A 17,742-nucleotide genomic window follows, 5' to 3' on the forward strand; every position below is an offset into this window, starting at 1 on the left:
AATGGGAGGTGGTACTTTTAGTCAACTTATTAATTATTATTGATGTAGTAACTATTTCTCATTCAGAAGATGTTTGTATTATTTTGTGCGATGAAGGATGTAATTTTAGTGTTAAAGTCTTTTATCTATATCTTAGTAATCTCTCCTCTTCTTCTTCTTGGATGGGGTCGACCGAGGGGATGTTGTTGGGGCCTCTTTGGGAGAGTTATGCTTCATAAAAAATTCACCGTCTTTTCTTGACAAGTGCTCCTTGGGTGACTTCCAACGAGAGTTTATCTTCATTGCAGTGGGTGTACATGAATGGGGGGGATTCTAGTTGCATGTGGTGTCTAGGGTATCAGAGGAACATCTCTTTGTCACATGTCATTTTGCAGGTGATATTTCGTACAATTTTTTTAAGTAGTTCAGAGTGGTATCGGTGTTTGCCGAGAATCCATTTACCTTGTTCCAAAGTTGGTGCTTGTTTTCGTGGAAAGGTAAGGATCAAAATGGGTTGATGTTGATTTGACATGTAACTATGTGGTCTATTTGGAGCGCAATAAATGAGGGGATTTTCTCAGATAAGTTGGTCAAGGTGGAGAGAGAAAATTGAATGTAATTTGCATTTAATTTTATGAGAATAAACTAAAGTTTTTCTTGGAAAAGAGATTTTTTAAAAAAACAAGATTAAATAGGATAAAAGTTTGTCTTTTTTGCTTATATTTTGGGACAAAGAAAATAAGTTTTTTTTGTTTATATTATGGGACGAAGGAAGTATATTATAAGATCAGTGAGACCCATTTTAAAGTTTTAAATAAGTGGTATGAATATTTAAAAAATGTAGCTGTGTAGTTTAATATAATGTATTGAGTGAGGTCTATTTATATGTGTAATACCCCGCTTTCCCAACATAAAAATTTCATAATAAAAGTCAGAGTAATTCAACATAAACGGAGTGTCACATTCTTTTCATATAATCTTAAACGGAGTAAATAAATATTAATCCTTCAAAATCCAACAACGTAATATTTAAAGCTTCGCAGCGGAATAATTCAACATCTTAAATAATCCTTAGCATAAGGGCCTCAACATAAAATCTCAAAGAAACTTAGTTCAATCATAATTCATGAAAAATCTTCTTAAGTAATACGTAAGGAACAGAAAACAACAACAAAATTTCCATCCCGTTACGTATCAGAGCACCTAAGACACACTTGTGAGGAGTCCACTCACGACCGCAACTAATCTTGGTTACCTGCAAGTTACCCATACGAAGAGCAACATTTTCAAGCAGAAGGGGTGAGATTTCACAAACAACAATATTAAGCATATAATTCATCATTTACATTTAACAACATAAAACATCATCATAATCAAATTAACAACATCAGCTTCATAATCAATCTTAACGACTTGACTCGACAATGCAAGTAAAACTCGACTATGCAACTCTATCATTTTACTCATGCATGTGGTACCAATCCAGGGCATCAAGCCCCCAACATATTTGAGTGTAAAAAGGCTTCAGGGCATCAAGCCCCCAACATAATTGAGCAAAAGCTCCAGGGCATCAAGCCCTCAACATAATTGAGCAATGGCTCCAGGGCATCAAGCCCTCAACTTGAATGATTATGCATGGACTCAACATCTTACAACTTGAAACATCATGAATATCACATACGACTCCAACAACTTGGACAACATCTTACAACTTTACAACTTAGACCGATACTTACAACTTTATGATATTAACAGTCAACAACAGCAGAACAGCAACGTAAGGCAGCATATAAACAGTTCATATATAACGTATCATCATTAAAGAATGACCCACATCAACTTAATCATCAAAGATAATGACATAGTGCATATATATCCATATCACATTACTAACAACATTAGTCATCTTAATTCATGCTCTCTGGCCAGCTTATAATATTCTAAACAACTTTCATTTCCTACCCCAAGGTCATCTCAAGACTACACGTGCGAAAAGATCGCAAGAACAATTTTGGGCAACTAAAAACACTAACTCGCGAGGCGAGTTCAATTGCTCGCGAGGGCGAACAAAACATGCTCTCTGGAACTCTCAAAATTGCTTGCTCGCGGTGGCGAGCGGCCTGGTCTTGCTCACGATGACGAGTGATGTTGCTCGCGAGGCGAGCGATGAAGTTCATAGCTCGCGAGGCGAGTTATGCTGTGGCGAGCAATGAATGTCAGCTCGGGCAGAATGCAGATTTTCACGAAAATCCACCTAATCACATGGTTCTAACCTCAAAACTACTTCCAATTATCACCCTATGGATTATCTAAGGTCTGTACACAGTTTCTACATCAATTCAACAACTTTTCATCATCTAATCATCAATTCCTCACTTTAAACCCTAATTCTCAAACTCTCGCAAACTAATCCTACAACATGTTAATTGCAAATTCAGAATTACAGACTTAATAATACTGAATGTTAGTCTCACTCTTACCTTAGATTGATTGATTGCAAGGATTCTACAGACTTCTCTTCTTTGGTTCTTCTCTTCTCTAGGTTTCTCCTCTTTCTCTAGGTTTCTCCTCTTTCTCCCAAAAACAGTTTGCACGTAATCCTTATTTTCTAACTCTGACTCTCCTCTTTATATAAACCTTAACCTATTTATTTTCTCTTAATTCCAATTCTGCCCCAAAGCCTCATTATTCTTAATAATTATATTTCTCCACTAAATATATACTTCCACTAAATATACTCTTCCACTAAATATATTTCTCCACTAAATATATTCTTCCACTAAATATATTTCTCCACTAAATATATAATTCCACTAAATATATTCTCCCACTAAATATATTCTTCCACTAATTATATTCTTCCACTAAATATATTCTAGTAAATAATAAAATAAAGTCACTCAATAAAATATCAACATATCACATAATTAAATAAATCATATAATTCGACTCTATCTCAAAAAAAATAATTAAATGACAAGGAGGGCGTTACAATACGACCCATATATTGGTGGTATGGATGTGGGTGCTCTTAAAGACCCCATTGAAGGAAAAAAAGTGGAAACCTATTAGTTATGCATATAATGTATTTTTCTTTCTCTTCAACAATTAACGAGTTCCACGATTAAAATATAAAATAATGTTTGCAAAATCACGTTTGAAGCTATGTTTTCTAGCTTCAACCAAATCAAAGTGAAAGTACGTTAGGAATTGGTTTTGGACTTCCAAACTTGTTTCAAAACACGCTAAATGCACACATATTAGTGACTTATTTAAAGATTCTTCATTAAATCTTTAATTGATATTTTTATTTAAAATTTATACACGTGATCTATTTAAATATTTTTTTTAGTTTAGTGGAGTATGTGTTTTTTGGTGGATTCTAGGGTGAGGGTTCAATTAAATCCCTCACCGGTGAACCACGATGGAAATACCGTTGGATTAAATGAATGGTTCCGATTTGTTAAAAATAATATTGAGAACTTTTACATTTGTTCACACACAATTTTGTCCCACATCTTCCCTCTCTCCTTCTCCTTCTCCTATCACTCAGTGATCTTCCATCATCCCACCCTTCATTTTTATCAAATCAGATGACCTCTCACCATAACTTGAGCATAATTTTTCCTCCTACTCCACCAATTCATGAAAATTGTAGTATATTGCATTCCAATTATGTTGAATATTGCTTGGTTCAGAAAAGGATGAATCCAATTAGGTAGTTTTGGTGTTGTTGGAAGGGTCTGTTTTATCTTGGTTTTCGGGTGTCAAACATTGATTAAGTTTGAACCTTTTTAACCGTTGATATCTCATTTTTTCTTGGGAAGGTAAAAATAAGCAAAACCCTTGAGAATCGAGGTTCGGGAGTTGTTTTCGCTACGGGAAGGTGTTAGGCACCCATAACGACTATAGTATCCTATAGAAACCGTCTTTATTTTCTACGCGCGCGCTTTATTTTTAAATGCTATTTTGAAAGTGTTTATTTAAACCTAAGAGTTTTCTAAGTCAAGAATTGGAGGGAGGAGAAAGTGTTTGAATTTTTATTTTATTTGAATTGAAGGAATTTTGATTCCTTGCCTACGTACCCTTTTAAGGGATCAAATCCACCGTAGTTCTCTTCCAAAAAATGTTTTTGCTTTTGTTGGTTGATTTTAAGTTTGAAAATAGAATTTGAAGAATGGAGATTGAGAGGCCTTAAAGGCATGAGATTTAAGAAAAAAGTGGGGTTTGATTAGTTACTTTGAAAAAGAAGTCAAGTATGATTAAAATTCATTAAAATTTTGTTTAAGAAAATAAAGGGAAAATCAATGGGAATTTGGATCCCAAAGTTTATTAGGAAAAAGATTTGAGTGATGTTGTTCATGTTTTTTTGGAAAATTGATTTTTCTAAGTGTAAGATCCTAAGCATACATCTAAAGCATTCAATCCTAAACATACATCTAAACATGCATATCCTAGCCATACATCTAAAAAATATCTATGTGATGTGTGTGCATGTGTCGGTGCTTGTGTCGGTGTACATCATTAGAGTCCATAGTCCTTTACATCATTGGCCTAGATACATTCTATGGTCTTGCAAGAAATTTAAAATTGCATGAAGTAAAATACAAAATCCCTAAGTCTTTACATTCTAAGCCTTGGTAAAAATTAATATGCAAGAAATTAAAGTGCAAGAAATAAGAGATGAAAATATGATGTGAGATGCTTATGAAACAATGAACAAAGGGTTAGTAATAATAGGCATTGAATAGTAGAAAAAAGTGGCAAGAAAATACCAAACAAAGAATAGTAAAAATGACGAGAATAAAGTGTCACAATGTAGTAAAAATTCACCATAACCTCTCAATAAGTACATGACCTATAATTCTCCTATCATAAGCAATTTTCAAAGACTTCATTGTATTATGAGTGTGAGAATTATAGGGCATATTCAAGTCAAGGATCATGACACATTTTTAGGTACACTTAGCACATTTATTTTCACATACACACATTTACATGACTTGTAAAACAAGAAACTAATTACACACAAACAGTAGCTAAAACTTCACAAAATCATATGGTATAGGTCACAAACATTTATCAAGAAATTGGAACTAGAATCAAGCAATTTTCACAAGCTTTTAATTCAAAACATCACAAAATAGCAAGAAAATCAACACATTATTTTTTACCAATTCTAATATGCAAAAATCATCACAAAAATACCACAAAATTAACAAGAAATACACATGAAAATTTTTAGAGATTTTTTAAAAGATTTTTAGACTCAAGAACATGCAAAACTTCACAAATTTTAACAAAAATAGTAAAGAATTAACAAGAAAATACCACATATTTTTTTTTTATCAATTTTCAACATATAACAACATCACAAAAATGTCAAGAAAAATATCAAACACATATGGAAAAAATTATAGAATTTTTTATAAGGATTTTAGGCAAGGCAGGGGTGTAACTAACAATTAACAGTGTAGAAATAGCAAAAAAAAGGAAGCAAAACGAAAATTGCAGCAAGCTCAGGCCCAAGCCCAAGGTCTTTGGTGGATTCGGATCCTCCAAACGCCTCAGAGGCGTTGGATTGATCCATCTCCAACAAAACCCTAGATCTGAGGGCTAAGGACACGCTACACACCATAAGACGATTTAGGCACACCAAAAGAACAGATCCACACCGTACACATCATTGGAAAGTAAATCAAACGGTGAGGAAGAAAGAGAAGACGGTTTGGGGAGCGAACCAGACTGGTTCAGGTGAACCGGTCCGGTTCACTCCCTTATAAAAGTAATAAGCCGGTTCTTTTTTCCATTTTTAAACGTTCTTTCTCTTTCTTCTTCTCGTCTTCCTCTCGTTCTCTCGTCTTCTCCGATCTAAACCCTAACGGCGCCGATCAAAGAAAAACGATGATGATCACACCGTAATCTTGCAGAATGGACGGAATCCTCGTCTTCTCTAATGAGAAAGATGGACTCTGTCTATTCTTCTTTATATCCCTTTTTAAAACGAGTTTTACCGGTGGATTTTCATCGTTCTTCATTTCGTAACCCTAGATCTATGGAATTCGAAGCAAAACAAACACAAATCACATTATGGAAATAGATTTTTGAGGATTTAAACTTACTGGAGTTTTAATCGGAGGTGAAGTTGCAGAGAAACGTCGGAAATCTTCGATTGAATTCCTTTGCGTTCTTCTGGTAAGCTTTCACCGAAAATAAATCGGTTATCTTCCTCGTTTTTCTTCACCGGTGTGATTTGTCTTCGTTTTCTCTTCGATTTATCTTCTTCTCTTCTCTTCGATCCTTCGTGATCACGTGGGATTCGTCGTCGTTGATGATGATCCTACGTTGGAATTGCGAAGGCAAACTCAATGATGATGATTCTTTGCAATCTCTGAGAGTTTCCTCTTTGTAAATTCAAACTGGTTTTTGTTGATTTTCGTGAAATTGAAAGGAGTTTTGATGTTATGATGGTTCTGTGATGTTGAATTTGGTGAGAAATGAAGAATTCTGTGATAATTTGTGGAGTTTTGGTGGAAATTGATGCGGTTAAGGTTTGAGTTCTTGATGAATGTTCTTGATGTTCATGTGAGTTTGTGGCTTTGATCCATTTTCCTGAGAAGTGAAAAAACGGAATCTGTTTGTGAGTTGGCGTGTGTTGAATGAATCTCTGTGATGACTTGGCCTTTTATAGGCTGACACATGTGATAGTTGGACCAATACCTTGCTGCCACGTGGATTTGGACTTGTAACAAACTTTTGGACTGAATTCTGGACTTAGGGACCAATCTGCAATTTCTAAAACTAAAAGGACCATTATGCAAAATACGAAATTAAAAGGATTAATCTGCAATTGACCTAAAAAAGACTAAAAAATAAAAGTTTGACTTAAAGGACTAAAAATTAAAATAAGGAATAAAATGCAATAAAAGGACTAAAGTGCAATTTTTAGAAGCTCTTAGGATTAAAATGAAAATTTAAAAATAAAATTGAATTAAAATTGATAACTGGAAAATAACGTAAAGTGAAACGATTAAAAACAACAAAACGGACTAAAATGAACCAACTACTTGAGGTACTTTAAAGTAACCTCTCTCTGGCAAAATTACATGTGAAATGACCAAAATGCCCCTAGGGACTAAAACGACTAAAAATGACTCAGATGCATTTTTTAAAATGGATTTTATCATGAGACTAAAGCAAGAGTTTATTCAAACCAATTGAAAAGACTCAGAGACAATTTTTAGAAATTAAACAGAGTTTTAACACATGAAAAGACTAAAATGCCCCTAGGGGCTAAACTGACTCAAAATGACTTTAAATGTAATTTTTTTTAAATGGATTTTAACATGAGAGTGAAACAAGGACTTATACAAATCAAATGAAAAGACACAAACAATTTTCAAGGACTAAAATGAATTTGGATGCAGGAAATGACTAAAATACCCTTTTTTATGAATTTTGCAAATAGCATTGAAATAAAATGCAGGGAAATATGCAATTGATCAGAGACAAATTCAAATGACTTGAAATGCAAGAAAGATGTTTTGGATGACTTGAAATGCAAGAAAACATGGACAAATACACAGTTGAAAAGATTTCTAAAGCTAAGTTGAGAGATAAAGCAGAGTAAAATGTCAGTGTGAATAATAGCAAATTGGCAATTTTTCAAGAGTAATAGACATATATCAAAGATGAAAGAGAATTTGAACAAGTATTTTTAAGTCCAAAATTAGGGTATAACAGGGTCAAGATATACCTATTGCTAATTTAATTCCATTCCACGCCACTGCCATGCATCATCTACTAATTAATGAAGTCTTCGTCTTCATTTTTTTTATTTCATGCCAAAACTTATTTAAGCAATTAAGAGAATAATTAATTGGACAGAGAGAGAAGAATCAATGGAATAGGGAGAAAGAACCACACTCCCATGACGGCGAGAGGTTCGCCGATATGAGGAAAATGAAGGGTGAAGGTTGATGGAAGCTTGACAGGAGGAAGAAAAGGGGGAAGAGATTGAACAAGATTGTGTGTGAACAGATGTAAATGTTCTCAATATTATTTTTAACAAATCGGATCCATTCATTTAATCCAACAATATTTCCTTCGTGGTCCACCGGTGAGGGACTTAATTGGACCTTCACCTTAGAATCCACCTGTTTTTTGACGTGGAAGTTAGTGTGTTTTTTCAAAACACTTCTCTTATAAGTCTTTTTTTTTTTTTTTTTATACCAATAGAAATTTGTTTAGACAAATATGCACAACAATGTGTGGCCAGTTTTATTTGATGTACAAATACTTGACTTTGAGATACACAACGACAGTACAAACACAAAAACCCACACGACTCAACCAACTCTTGACACATTTGTGTCACAACTCCTTCTTCATTAATCACTTTTCTGTTGTAAACTGAATGAACTAAACCAATTCCAAACATGGCACAAGTGAGAAACAAGCAAGTTATTTTGAGAGACTATGTGTCTGGTTTTCCTATAGAATCAGACATGAACGTTGTTGATAGTACAATTACTCTCAAGCTTCCACAAGGTTCCAATGATGTAGTTCTGCTCAAAAATCTCTACTTGTCCTGTGATCCTTATCTGAGAATCCTGATGGCCAAGGACACTATTGCAGGACTTGGTGGTCTCACCCCTGGTTCTGTATGTCATGCTATCTCTTTCATCAATTATCATTCATGAATAGTTTGTCTTGGATTTTGAAGGAATTGTTGTTGCTTTTGAAATTAGGAAGTGGGGTGCTGAAAAAATTGAATTTAACATTTCAAAGGCCTAATTTTAAAAGACAAAGTATATTATGTATAAAATTTACTTTGGGTTTCAGCTTAGAGCAATGAACTCTAAGCTTTCATCCACACTAATCAAACATTATTGCTAACCCACTTGGGTTGGCATGTGGTGTTGGTTCAGGACCTTAGAGTTTGCTTCTCTTAACGTTTCGATTCCCTCGGTGTCAATTTTGGTGGGCTAGTCCATACATAGTCTTGCTCTGGCTTTAAACGAGCCCCCTGCAAGTGGACGATGGGGTTGGACTCTTTAGATTAGTTGGTCTTAAGCCGGATACCAAGTTTACAAACAAAAAAAAAATCGAATTTTATTGCTTTTCAATCCATTTTCTCTAAACAGATTACAAATGAATTACAATAGAGTCATTCAAAGTGATCTTGAATCAACTATTTATAGAACTAGTAATTGACATTATTTAATGACCCAAGAAAGGCTCAAGATAATAGAATAGCCCAAGTAGGTAAAGATTATGATGAGTTAGTTGCATTAGATAATATAGAGGTGAGTCCTCATGTTTTAGAAGGATCTAGAGACACCCATTATGATGAGTCGTAGGTGAAGTTGTTAGAATATCAAGGCTATAAATAATGGATTGATCATTGTAATCATTATCAAAAGAATGAACAAAGAAGTTAGTTATGTTAGAATAGTTTTAGTGTAGTTTTTAATCCTTTTTAGAGTAATTTCTCCTTCCTTGTAGGTGCCATCAAAAGTGGTACCATACACGTTATAACTAACTTTATCAACAATAAATTGTTAGCCATAAACTAAGTAACTATAATGAAGTTATGGTTACAGTTTGTTGACTGGGCCAATATGTCACTTTAACGGCAGCTACTAACTGATGAGTAATTGCAGCCATTGACAGGATTAGGAGTGTCTAAAGTTGTAGAATCTGGACATCCAGATTATAAGAAAGATGATTTAGTTTGGGGAATGACTAAATGGGAAGAGTATAGTTTGGTCCCTGCAACTGAAATACTTTTCAAAATTGAGCATACAGATGTCCCGCTTTCCTACTATACTGGAATTCTCGGTATGTATTCAACAATTTCAATTTGTATCGATGTTAGTCGCGTAGTTTTCTGCCATTTCGTTGTGATTCATGACATATGTTGTGTTTTTGTTTGAGTACAGGTATGCCGGGAATGACTGCTTATGCTGGTTTCTTTGAAGTAGGCTCTCCTAAGAAAGGAGAGACAGTTTTTGTTTCATCTGCCTCTGGTGCTGTTGGTCAACTTGTTGGCCAATTTGCCAAATTGCATGGTTGCTATGTTGTTGGAAGTGCTGGAAGTAAAGAGAAGGTATTTGTTTGATTATTGTTGTTAGATTATTGTTGTTATATATGCTTCCTGCATAAATGATGAATTAACATCAACATTTGATTAATCATTCTACGGTTTAAAGTAGTGCTATTTTGAATTAGCCTAACTACAATAACCACTATCCAAGTCTTTGCTCACTTGTTGAGGTTAAGTTAGTTTGATTTTGTTACAAAAATACTATTTTAAATTTTGGAAACCGGTACATAATTACAACCATTATCCTGTAATTATACTAAATGAATATAATTATGACACACCAGGTGGATTTGTTGAAAAATAAATTTGGATATGATGAAGCCTTTAACTACAAAGAAGAGAAAGACCTCGATGCAGCTTTGAAAAGGTCTGTTTCTAACAGTTTTATGGTAGATTTTTAATTCAATTTGTTTATTGACAAAAAAAGTATAGTTACCTAGCATCAACACTTTATATTCAAGGTGTTTCCAACACGTGTTGGTGTCCGACACGTGTTAGTGTCTGACACCAACACAACAATGTCACATGTGATTGCATGCACTTACTTCTGTTTTTCCAAATTATTATTTGTGTGTATGTAGGTGTCGTGTTAGTGCTTCATAGATAGTTATTACTTGGTAAAATGAGACACACTAATAACTAGCAGATATCAATTTATGTAAACTAGATACTTTCCAGAAGGCATCGACATTTACTTTGAGAACGTTGGAGGCAAGACACTTGATGCTGTACTCTTGAATATGAAACTCCATGGGCGCATACCTGTGTGTGGAATGATCTCACAGTACAATCTTACTCAACCTGAAGGTGTCACAAATTTGGCACATATCATATATAAGCGGATTCGGATGGAAGGTTTTGCTGTATTTGAATACTATCATCTTTATACAAAATTCTTGGAGTTTGTATTGTCTCTTATAAGAGAAGGAAAGGTTGTGTATGTGGAAGACATAGCTGAGGGTCTTGAGAATGGCCCTGCAGCTTTGGTTGGTCTGTTTAGTGGTCAAAATGTTGGTAAACAAGTGCTTGTTGTTTCTCATGAGTGAAAGAATGAATGGAAATGCTTTGGTTAAATGTTTGTGTTTTTTTTTCTTTCTTTCTTTCATGTTTTTGTGTTTAGTTACTTGTGCATGGAGCACTCTTTGGATGACCTTTGGAAACCTCTTCATCCATTCTGTTGATTGTAATTATCTTCTTAATTAACATTTTAAGATAGACTTAAATATAGTTTTGATCCTCATATTTTTGCTGATTCACTATTTTTATTTGATTTAGTTGAAAAATAAAAATGGAAAAAAATGTATGTGTATCGTTCGAAATTTTGAATAATTTTTTTTGCATGAATGTCTAGAATATTGTGAGAATCTCTCCAAAAAATATTATAATTTTTTTAACAAAAACATGAATTAAATATACATTTTTAAGTACCCAAAAAAATGAAAATTCATAGTTAATTCATCCATTGTTAAAAAATTTAAACTTTTGCAAAGGAGAATTCTATAATGTTTTAAACATAACTGCCGAAAATAATTCAAAATTTCGAAGATAAAAATAAATTGACTTAAAAGCAGTGGTGATATTAAACTTTTGAGGGACCAAAAATTGAAGAAGTTTTTTAAGGGGATTAAAATTAAAAGTTGAAATTAAATTAAGGAACAATTTTGGCATTTTGTTTCATACAAATTTGTTAGATAAATGTACAAACCAATGTGTGGTCAGTTGTACTAGACGTACACGTACATGTACAACACAAACACCACAAAGATTTTTGTGACACAATTCCTGAGATGGCGGAAGTGAGGAACAAGCAAGTGATTCTAAAGGACTATGTGTCTGGTTTTCCTAAAGAATCAGACATGAACATTGTTGAGAGTACCATAACTCTCAACCTTCCACAAGGTTCCAACGATGTTGTTCTGCTCAAAAATCTGTACTTGTCTTGTGATCCTTACATGAGACTCCTGATGACCAAGGACACTACTGCAGGACTTGGTGCTCTCACCCCTGGTTCTGTATGCCATGCTCTCTCTTTCATCAATTATTATTAGATATCAGTATAAGCTAACATAGTTGCAATTGATCAAGGAATCTGAAGTATTGAGAGTTTATTTTTTATCATAGAATAAATGTAGCTACTAACTGATGAGTAATTGCAGCCACTGACAGGTTTTGGAGTGTCTAAAGTTGTAGAATCTGGACATCCAGATTATAAGAAAGATGATTTAGTTTGGAGTCTTACTAAATGGGAAGAGTATAGTTTGGTTCCTACAACTGGAATGTTCAAAATTGAGCACACTGATGTCCCACTTTCCTATTATACCGGAATTCTTGGTATATATGCTTTCAACAATTTCAGTTTATATTGATATTAGTCGCGTGATTTTCTTCCATTTTGTTGTGTTTTTTGACATATTTTACGCATTTGTTTGAGTACAGGTATGCCGGGAATGACTGCATATGCTGGTTTCTTTGAATTAGGCAGTCCTAAAAAAGGAGAGAATGTTTATGTTTCAGCTGCATCTGGTGCTGTTGGTCAACTTGTTGGTCAATTTGCAAAATTGCATGGTTGTTATGTTGTTGGAAGTGCTGGAACTAAAGAAAAGGTATCTACATACTTTTGTTTTTATATGTGCCTGTAAAAATGATGAATTATCAATATCCCCTAAAAAAAACCTATGATTTTTTATTCTACTGTTTAAAGTATTATTATTTTGAATGAGCCTAATTGCAATAACCACAATCCATGTCTTTGTTCGCTTGGTGAGATTGTGTTAATTTGATTATACTACAAAAATACTATTTTCAATTTTGGAAGACTTTGAATCATCTTTCTTATAATCTGGCACACTAGGTGGATCTCTTGAAGAATAAATTTGGATATGATGAAGCCTTTAACTACAAAGAAGAACCAGACCTCAATGCAGCTTTAAAAAGGTCTGTTATTAACATTTTTATGGCAGATTTTTAATCAATTTGTTTATTGACAAAAATTATAGTTACCTATGTAGCATCGACACTTTATATTGAAGGTGTCCTACACATGTTACTGTCTGACACCATCACAACACAGTCACTTGCAATTACATACAATCGTTTCTATTTATCCAAATTATTGCCTGTGTCTATGTATCAGTGTTAGTATCGGTTTGTGTCAGTGCTTCGTAGTTACTACTTACTACACTAAGTAACATGAGCACACTAATGAGCAGTTGATATCGATATCAATTTATGTAAATTAGGTACTTTCCAGAAGGCATTGACATATACTTTGAGAATGTTGGGGGGAAAACACTTGATGCTGTACTTTTGAATATGAGAGTCCATGGCCGCATACCTGTAAGTGGAATGATCTCACAGTACAATCTTACTCAACCTGAAGGTGTCACAAATTTGGCACAAATCATATATAAGCGGATTCGAATCGAGGGTTTTGTTATATCTGATTACTTTCACCTTTATACAAAATTCTTGGAGTTTGTCCTGTCTCTTATTAGAGAAGGAAAGGTTGTGTATGTGGAAGACATAGCTGAGGGTCTTGAGAATGGTCCTGCTGCATTGATTGGCCTATACAGTGGTCGCAATGTTGGCAAACAAGTGGTTGTTGTTGCTCATGAATGAAAGAATGAATGAATGCTGATGCTATGGTTAATGTTTGTGCCTTTTTTTTCTTTCAAGTTTTTTGAGTTGAGTTACTTGTGTATGAAGCATTCTTTGGATGACCTTTGGAAACCTCTTCATCCACTCTGTTGATTGTAATTATCTTCTTAATTAATATTTTAAGATAGACTTAAATATAGTTTTCATCCTCATATTTTTGGAAATTCACTATTTTAATTTGATTTAATTGAAATACAATTTAGATTTGTATATAGCTTGCATTTATGATAAACAAACACAATCGTTTTTGTTTTGTTTGTAAATCAAGGTATTTCCACGTCAATTTCAAATTCAAATACTAATCTATTAAGACAATGATTCGTTTAGGGAGTGACCTTTTCAATGATTTTTTCAATATGCATCCATCAAAGATCAAAAGATTGAACCAAATAATTGAAGAAAATTATTAAATTTTGTTACTTTTGACATAATTAGTTGTCTTTTTCCTATATATACCATTAACTAATTATTATGTCATTTCACATATCAATTCTTTTTATATATTCCATCCAGTCTTGTATATAAGAGAAAATCAGGTCAACAAAAGATGATTTATTTAGTCTAAATTTTAAACTAAATATGTCAATTTTGTTGACTCAACTTTTTCTTATATATAATTAAACCATATGTAGTAATAAATAGTCAGAAATGATTTAGACATATTTAGAAGAAGAAAAATTGATACTACTTGACAGATAAAAACTTCTAAACAAACGACAATATGAGTCTGAGAACATCATGTTTCTTAACATTTTGTTTCTTAACTTGCTCATATCCATCACTAACTTTGGCACATACATAATTCTATTTTTATAATCGGCAAAACAAAAGTAATGATTCTACCTCATATAGTTAAGAGCAAGAGTTAAGAGTTAGATTATTAAATGTATAAGCATATACTTTATGTTGACGTTTTGGCACATACATAACTCTTCTTTTTGAGTATTTTTACAATTGACAAAACAAAAGTAATGATTCTACCTCATATAAATCTATGAACTTGAACACAAAAACTTCCATGGAGAACACAATTAACATTGCAATTGTTCCTGGTGTTGGCTATAGCCACTTGGTCCCTATTCTTCAATTCTCCAAGCTACTTGTTCACCTTCATCCATATCTTTATATCACATGTCTCATTCCCACACTTGGTTCTCCCCCAAGTTCCTCAAAAACCATTCTTCAAACACTTCCATCAAACATCAATTACACTTTTCTTCCACCAGTGCACCCTGAGGGAACTACCTTAGAAATGCAAATTCAGCTCGCACTAACTCAATCATTGCCATCTATACATCAGGCTTTGAAGTCCTTGACTTTAAGGACACACCTTGTGGCCTTGGTGGTTGATCCTTTTGCAGTTGAAGCACTAAACTTTGCTAAGGAATTCAACATGCTGTCCTATATATACTATCCTGGAGCAGCTACCACACTCTCTTTGAGTTTATATTTGCCGAAGTTGGACGAGGAAACATCATGTGAGTACAGAGATTTACCAGAACCTATCAAAATACCAGGCTGCATACCACTCCATGGTAGAGATCTCTATGCTCCAGCTCAAGATCGATCAAATCAAACTTACAAATCCTTTCTAAAACAAGTTAAAAAGTACCGTTTTGTTGATGGTGTTCTTGTTAATAGCTTCTTAGAAATGGAAATAGGTCCTATAAAAGCACTAACTGAGGAAGGAAGTAACAACCCTCTTGTGTATCCTGTTGGACCCATCATCCAGATAGAAACAATTTCTGGTGATGATGCTAATAAGCTGGAGTGTCTTTCATGGTTGGATAAACAACATCCTTGTTCAGTTTTGTATGTTTCTTTTGGGAGTGGTGGTACACTTTCACAAGAACAAATTGTTGAGTTGGCTTTCGGTTTGGAATCGAGTAATCAGAAATTCTTATGGGTTGTTAGAGAACCAAGCAGTAGTTCATCAAGTGCAGCATATTTTTCAGTTTCAGCACAAAATGATGTTGACCCTTTGGAATTTTTACCATGTGGGTTCTTAGAGAGAACCAAGGAACAAGGTATGGTTATTCCATCATGGGCACCACAGGTTCAAATCCTTAGTCACAACTCAATTGGTGGTTTCTTGACGCATTGTGGCTGGAATTCAACCCTAGAGAGTGTGGTGCATGGTGTGCCACTAATCACATGGCCTTTGTTTGCTGAGCAGAGAATGAATTCGGTTTTATTGAGCGAGGGCCTAAAAGTGGGACTGAGGCCAAGAGTTGATGAAAATGGAATTGTGGAAAGGGTAGAGGTTGCGAAGGTGATCAAGTGTCTCATGGAAGGAGAAGAAGGCGAGAAATTGCACAATAACATAAATGAATTAAAAGAAGCTGCTTCTAATGCACTCAAAGAAGATGGCTCTTCTACAAAGACTATTTCTCAATTAACACTCAAGTGGAGAAATTTGGTGCAGAAAAACTAGAATGTGTATAAAATTTTACCTCTATGATGAGATAGTCTTCTATTTCTAGTAATGGAATATCAGTTTCATTTTTATATTTAACAACACTAGGGTGCAGGTTATCCCTGAATGCTTGTTCAACTTTGCAAATGCATTATAATTTGCATTTTGTCTCGGATGCTTAATTTTTAATGTGTCGAAAAAATTTGCATATAAGGAACATATTTTGGTAAAAAAAAAAAAAAAACAAGAAGAAAAAGGAACACTTATATTTATCACATTGTCAACAAAGTTACACGTTGTATATTATATGATGACAGGCCACACTGATTACCTTCTCGGTAAGTGTGGGAAAACAAAAGCTCGCTTGATGATTTGAACATACTTGTTAGGATGAGATTCATAAGATTTGAATCAACGCTATCCGCACAAGCAGATTTTGTTTATAAGCAAGAGCTCCGCTTCCAAGCTATATCAAACTATATAAGTCCACTAAATCCTATATCAAACTATTCAAGGTTGTATACTATGTTATTTATTTATCTCTTAAATATTTATTAATTGGTTTTCATACTTAAATGATTAATTTTTATTGTTTTTCTTTAAAAGCGGCTACTTGCACCAAAAAAATATAATAATATCCAAAAATAGGGTCTTCTTATAGTACAATCATACATTGAAGTGTACCGATATACTTGCTTTTTAAATCAATATATTATCAATCAGTTTTATGAAAAGAGTTATCTATCGACTTTTATGTTTTAGAAAATATCATTTCATATAAAAAAAAACGTAATTCTATTGTTGGTATGAATCATAATAATTTTTTAACTTTATCGTAAAAATATCAATATTCACTATTGTAATTATAAAAATAAATTAAAAATTGAATTTTATTTCATCGACGCTTCTAGTAAATAATATTTAGTTATTATAAATTAAATGATAAAAAATAATTATTTTCAAAAAAAAAAACCTCATTTAACTACTAGTTTAAAGTCTAACGGATCCATGCATCTCAAATTTGATGAACGCCCTCATTTTTTTTTGGGTACAAAAACTATCTTATGATTCTAGGAAGATGAATGCCCTCGTTGATTCTAGTAACTAAAACTATCTTATGATTTAAAAAAAAAAAAAACTAAAACTATATTACGTACATGCATAAAAGAATTTAGATTTCCTTGAAAATTTGAGAATTAATTTAAATCTTAAATTTTTATCCAACTTATAAAAGTGAAATTATCCTCACCATATTATACAAAAGAATTAAAAATTGAATATAAATGTTGTTTAGGAAGAAAAATACTCCCTCCGTTTCAAAATGAGTGTCGTTTTTGCCAAAAAAATTTGTTTCAAAATGAATGTTGTAACGTCCACTTTGATATTTAATTATTTTTATTAAGTTAGAATCTATTTATGTTATTTATTTATATATATGAGGTGTTAGTATTTTATTATTTATTAGAATATGAGAATTATTAGAGTAAGTAGATTTGGGGGTTAGAATAGAAAGAAGAAAAAGTTATTGGGCCTAAATAGATTTAGGAAGAGTATTTAGTATTATAAATAAGGTAGCTTAGGT

The 17,742-nt window shown here is 33.3% G+C and overlaps 2 protein-coding genes and 1 pseudogene across 5 annotated transcripts; all 3 read left to right on the top strand.

The window, feature by feature from the left end:
* Positions 1-8,333: 8,333 nt before the first annotated feature.
* Positions 8,334-11,329, top strand: LOC146896500 (2-alkenal reductase (NADP(+)-dependent)-like). Of its 2 annotated transcripts, none has more exons than XM_085736278.1 (5): positions 8,334-8,642; positions 9,645-9,822; positions 9,924-10,090; positions 10,372-10,454; positions 10,755-11,329. In XM_085736278.1, the coding sequence occupies exons 1-5, from the start codon at positions 8,418-8,420 to the stop codon at positions 11,131-11,133; spliced, it is 1,032 nt and encodes a 343-aa protein (XP_085592404.1). In that variant the 5' UTR covers positions 8,334-8,417; the 3' UTR covers positions 11,134-11,329. The 2 variants fall into 2 exon arrangements, with proteins under 2 accessions (XP_085592404.1, XP_085592405.1); XM_085736279.1 differs by having other exon boundaries at positions 8,334-8,529.
* A 479-nt stretch (positions 11,330-11,808) lies between these two features.
* LOC146896501 (NADPH-dependent oxidoreductase 2-alkenal reductase-like) lies at positions 11,809-13,896 on the top strand. 2 transcript variants are annotated; one of them, XM_085736280.1, is made up of 5 exons: positions 11,809-12,099; positions 12,244-12,418; positions 12,524-12,690; positions 12,939-13,021; positions 13,327-13,896. In XM_085736280.1, exons 1-5 carry the CDS (start codon positions 11,875-11,877, stop codon positions 13,703-13,705), a joined length of 1,029 nt encoding a protein of 342 aa, XP_085592406.1. In that variant the 5' UTR covers positions 11,809-11,874; the 3' UTR covers positions 13,706-13,896. The 2 variants fall into 2 exon arrangements, with proteins under 2 accessions (XP_085592406.1, XP_085592407.1); XM_085736281.1 differs by having other exon boundaries at positions 11,858-11,986; positions 13,327-13,873.
* Positions 13,897-14,719: 823 nt separating this feature from the next.
* LOC146896502 (hydroquinone glucosyltransferase pseudogene) lies at positions 14,720-16,256 on the top strand (annotated as a pseudogene). The gene has a single exon (XR_015023096.1). The product of XR_015023096.1 is annotated as a hydroquinone glucosyltransferase pseudogene (transcript).
* The last annotated feature ends 1,486 nt before the right edge of the window (positions 16,257-17,742 follow it).

The sequence above is a fragment of the Medicago sativa genome, chromosome 8, assembly GCF_051527215.1.
Source record: "Medicago sativa cultivar Bolivia chromosome 8, Bolivia_mono, whole genome shotgun sequence".
Taxonomy (NCBI): domain Eukaryota; kingdom Viridiplantae; phylum Streptophyta; class Magnoliopsida; order Fabales; family Fabaceae; genus Medicago; species Medicago sativa.

Coding starts and splice junctions, on each gene's coding strand:
- LOC146896501 (XM_085736280.1), top strand. CDS start 11,875: ATGGCGGAAGTGAGGAACAAGCAAGTGATTCTAAAGGACTATGTGTCT. Junction 12,419..12,523: donor CTATTATACCGGAATTCTTG/GTATATATGCTT, acceptor GTTTGAGTACAG/GTATGCCGGGAATGACTGCA. Junction 13,022..13,326: donor CTCAATGCAGCTTTAAAAAG/GTCTGTTATTAA, acceptor TATGTAAATTAG/GTACTTTCCAGAAGGCATTG.
- LOC146896500 (XM_085736278.1), top strand. CDS start 8,418: ATGGCACAAGTGAGAAACAAGCAAGTTATTTTGAGAGACTATGTGTCT. Junction 8,643..9,644: donor GTGGTCTCACCCCTGGTTCT/GTATGTCATGCT, acceptor GAGTAATTGCAG/CCATTGACAGGATTAGGAGT. Junction 9,823..9,923: donor CTACTATACTGGAATTCTCG/GTATGTATTCAA, acceptor GTTTGAGTACAG/GTATGCCGGGAATGACTGCT.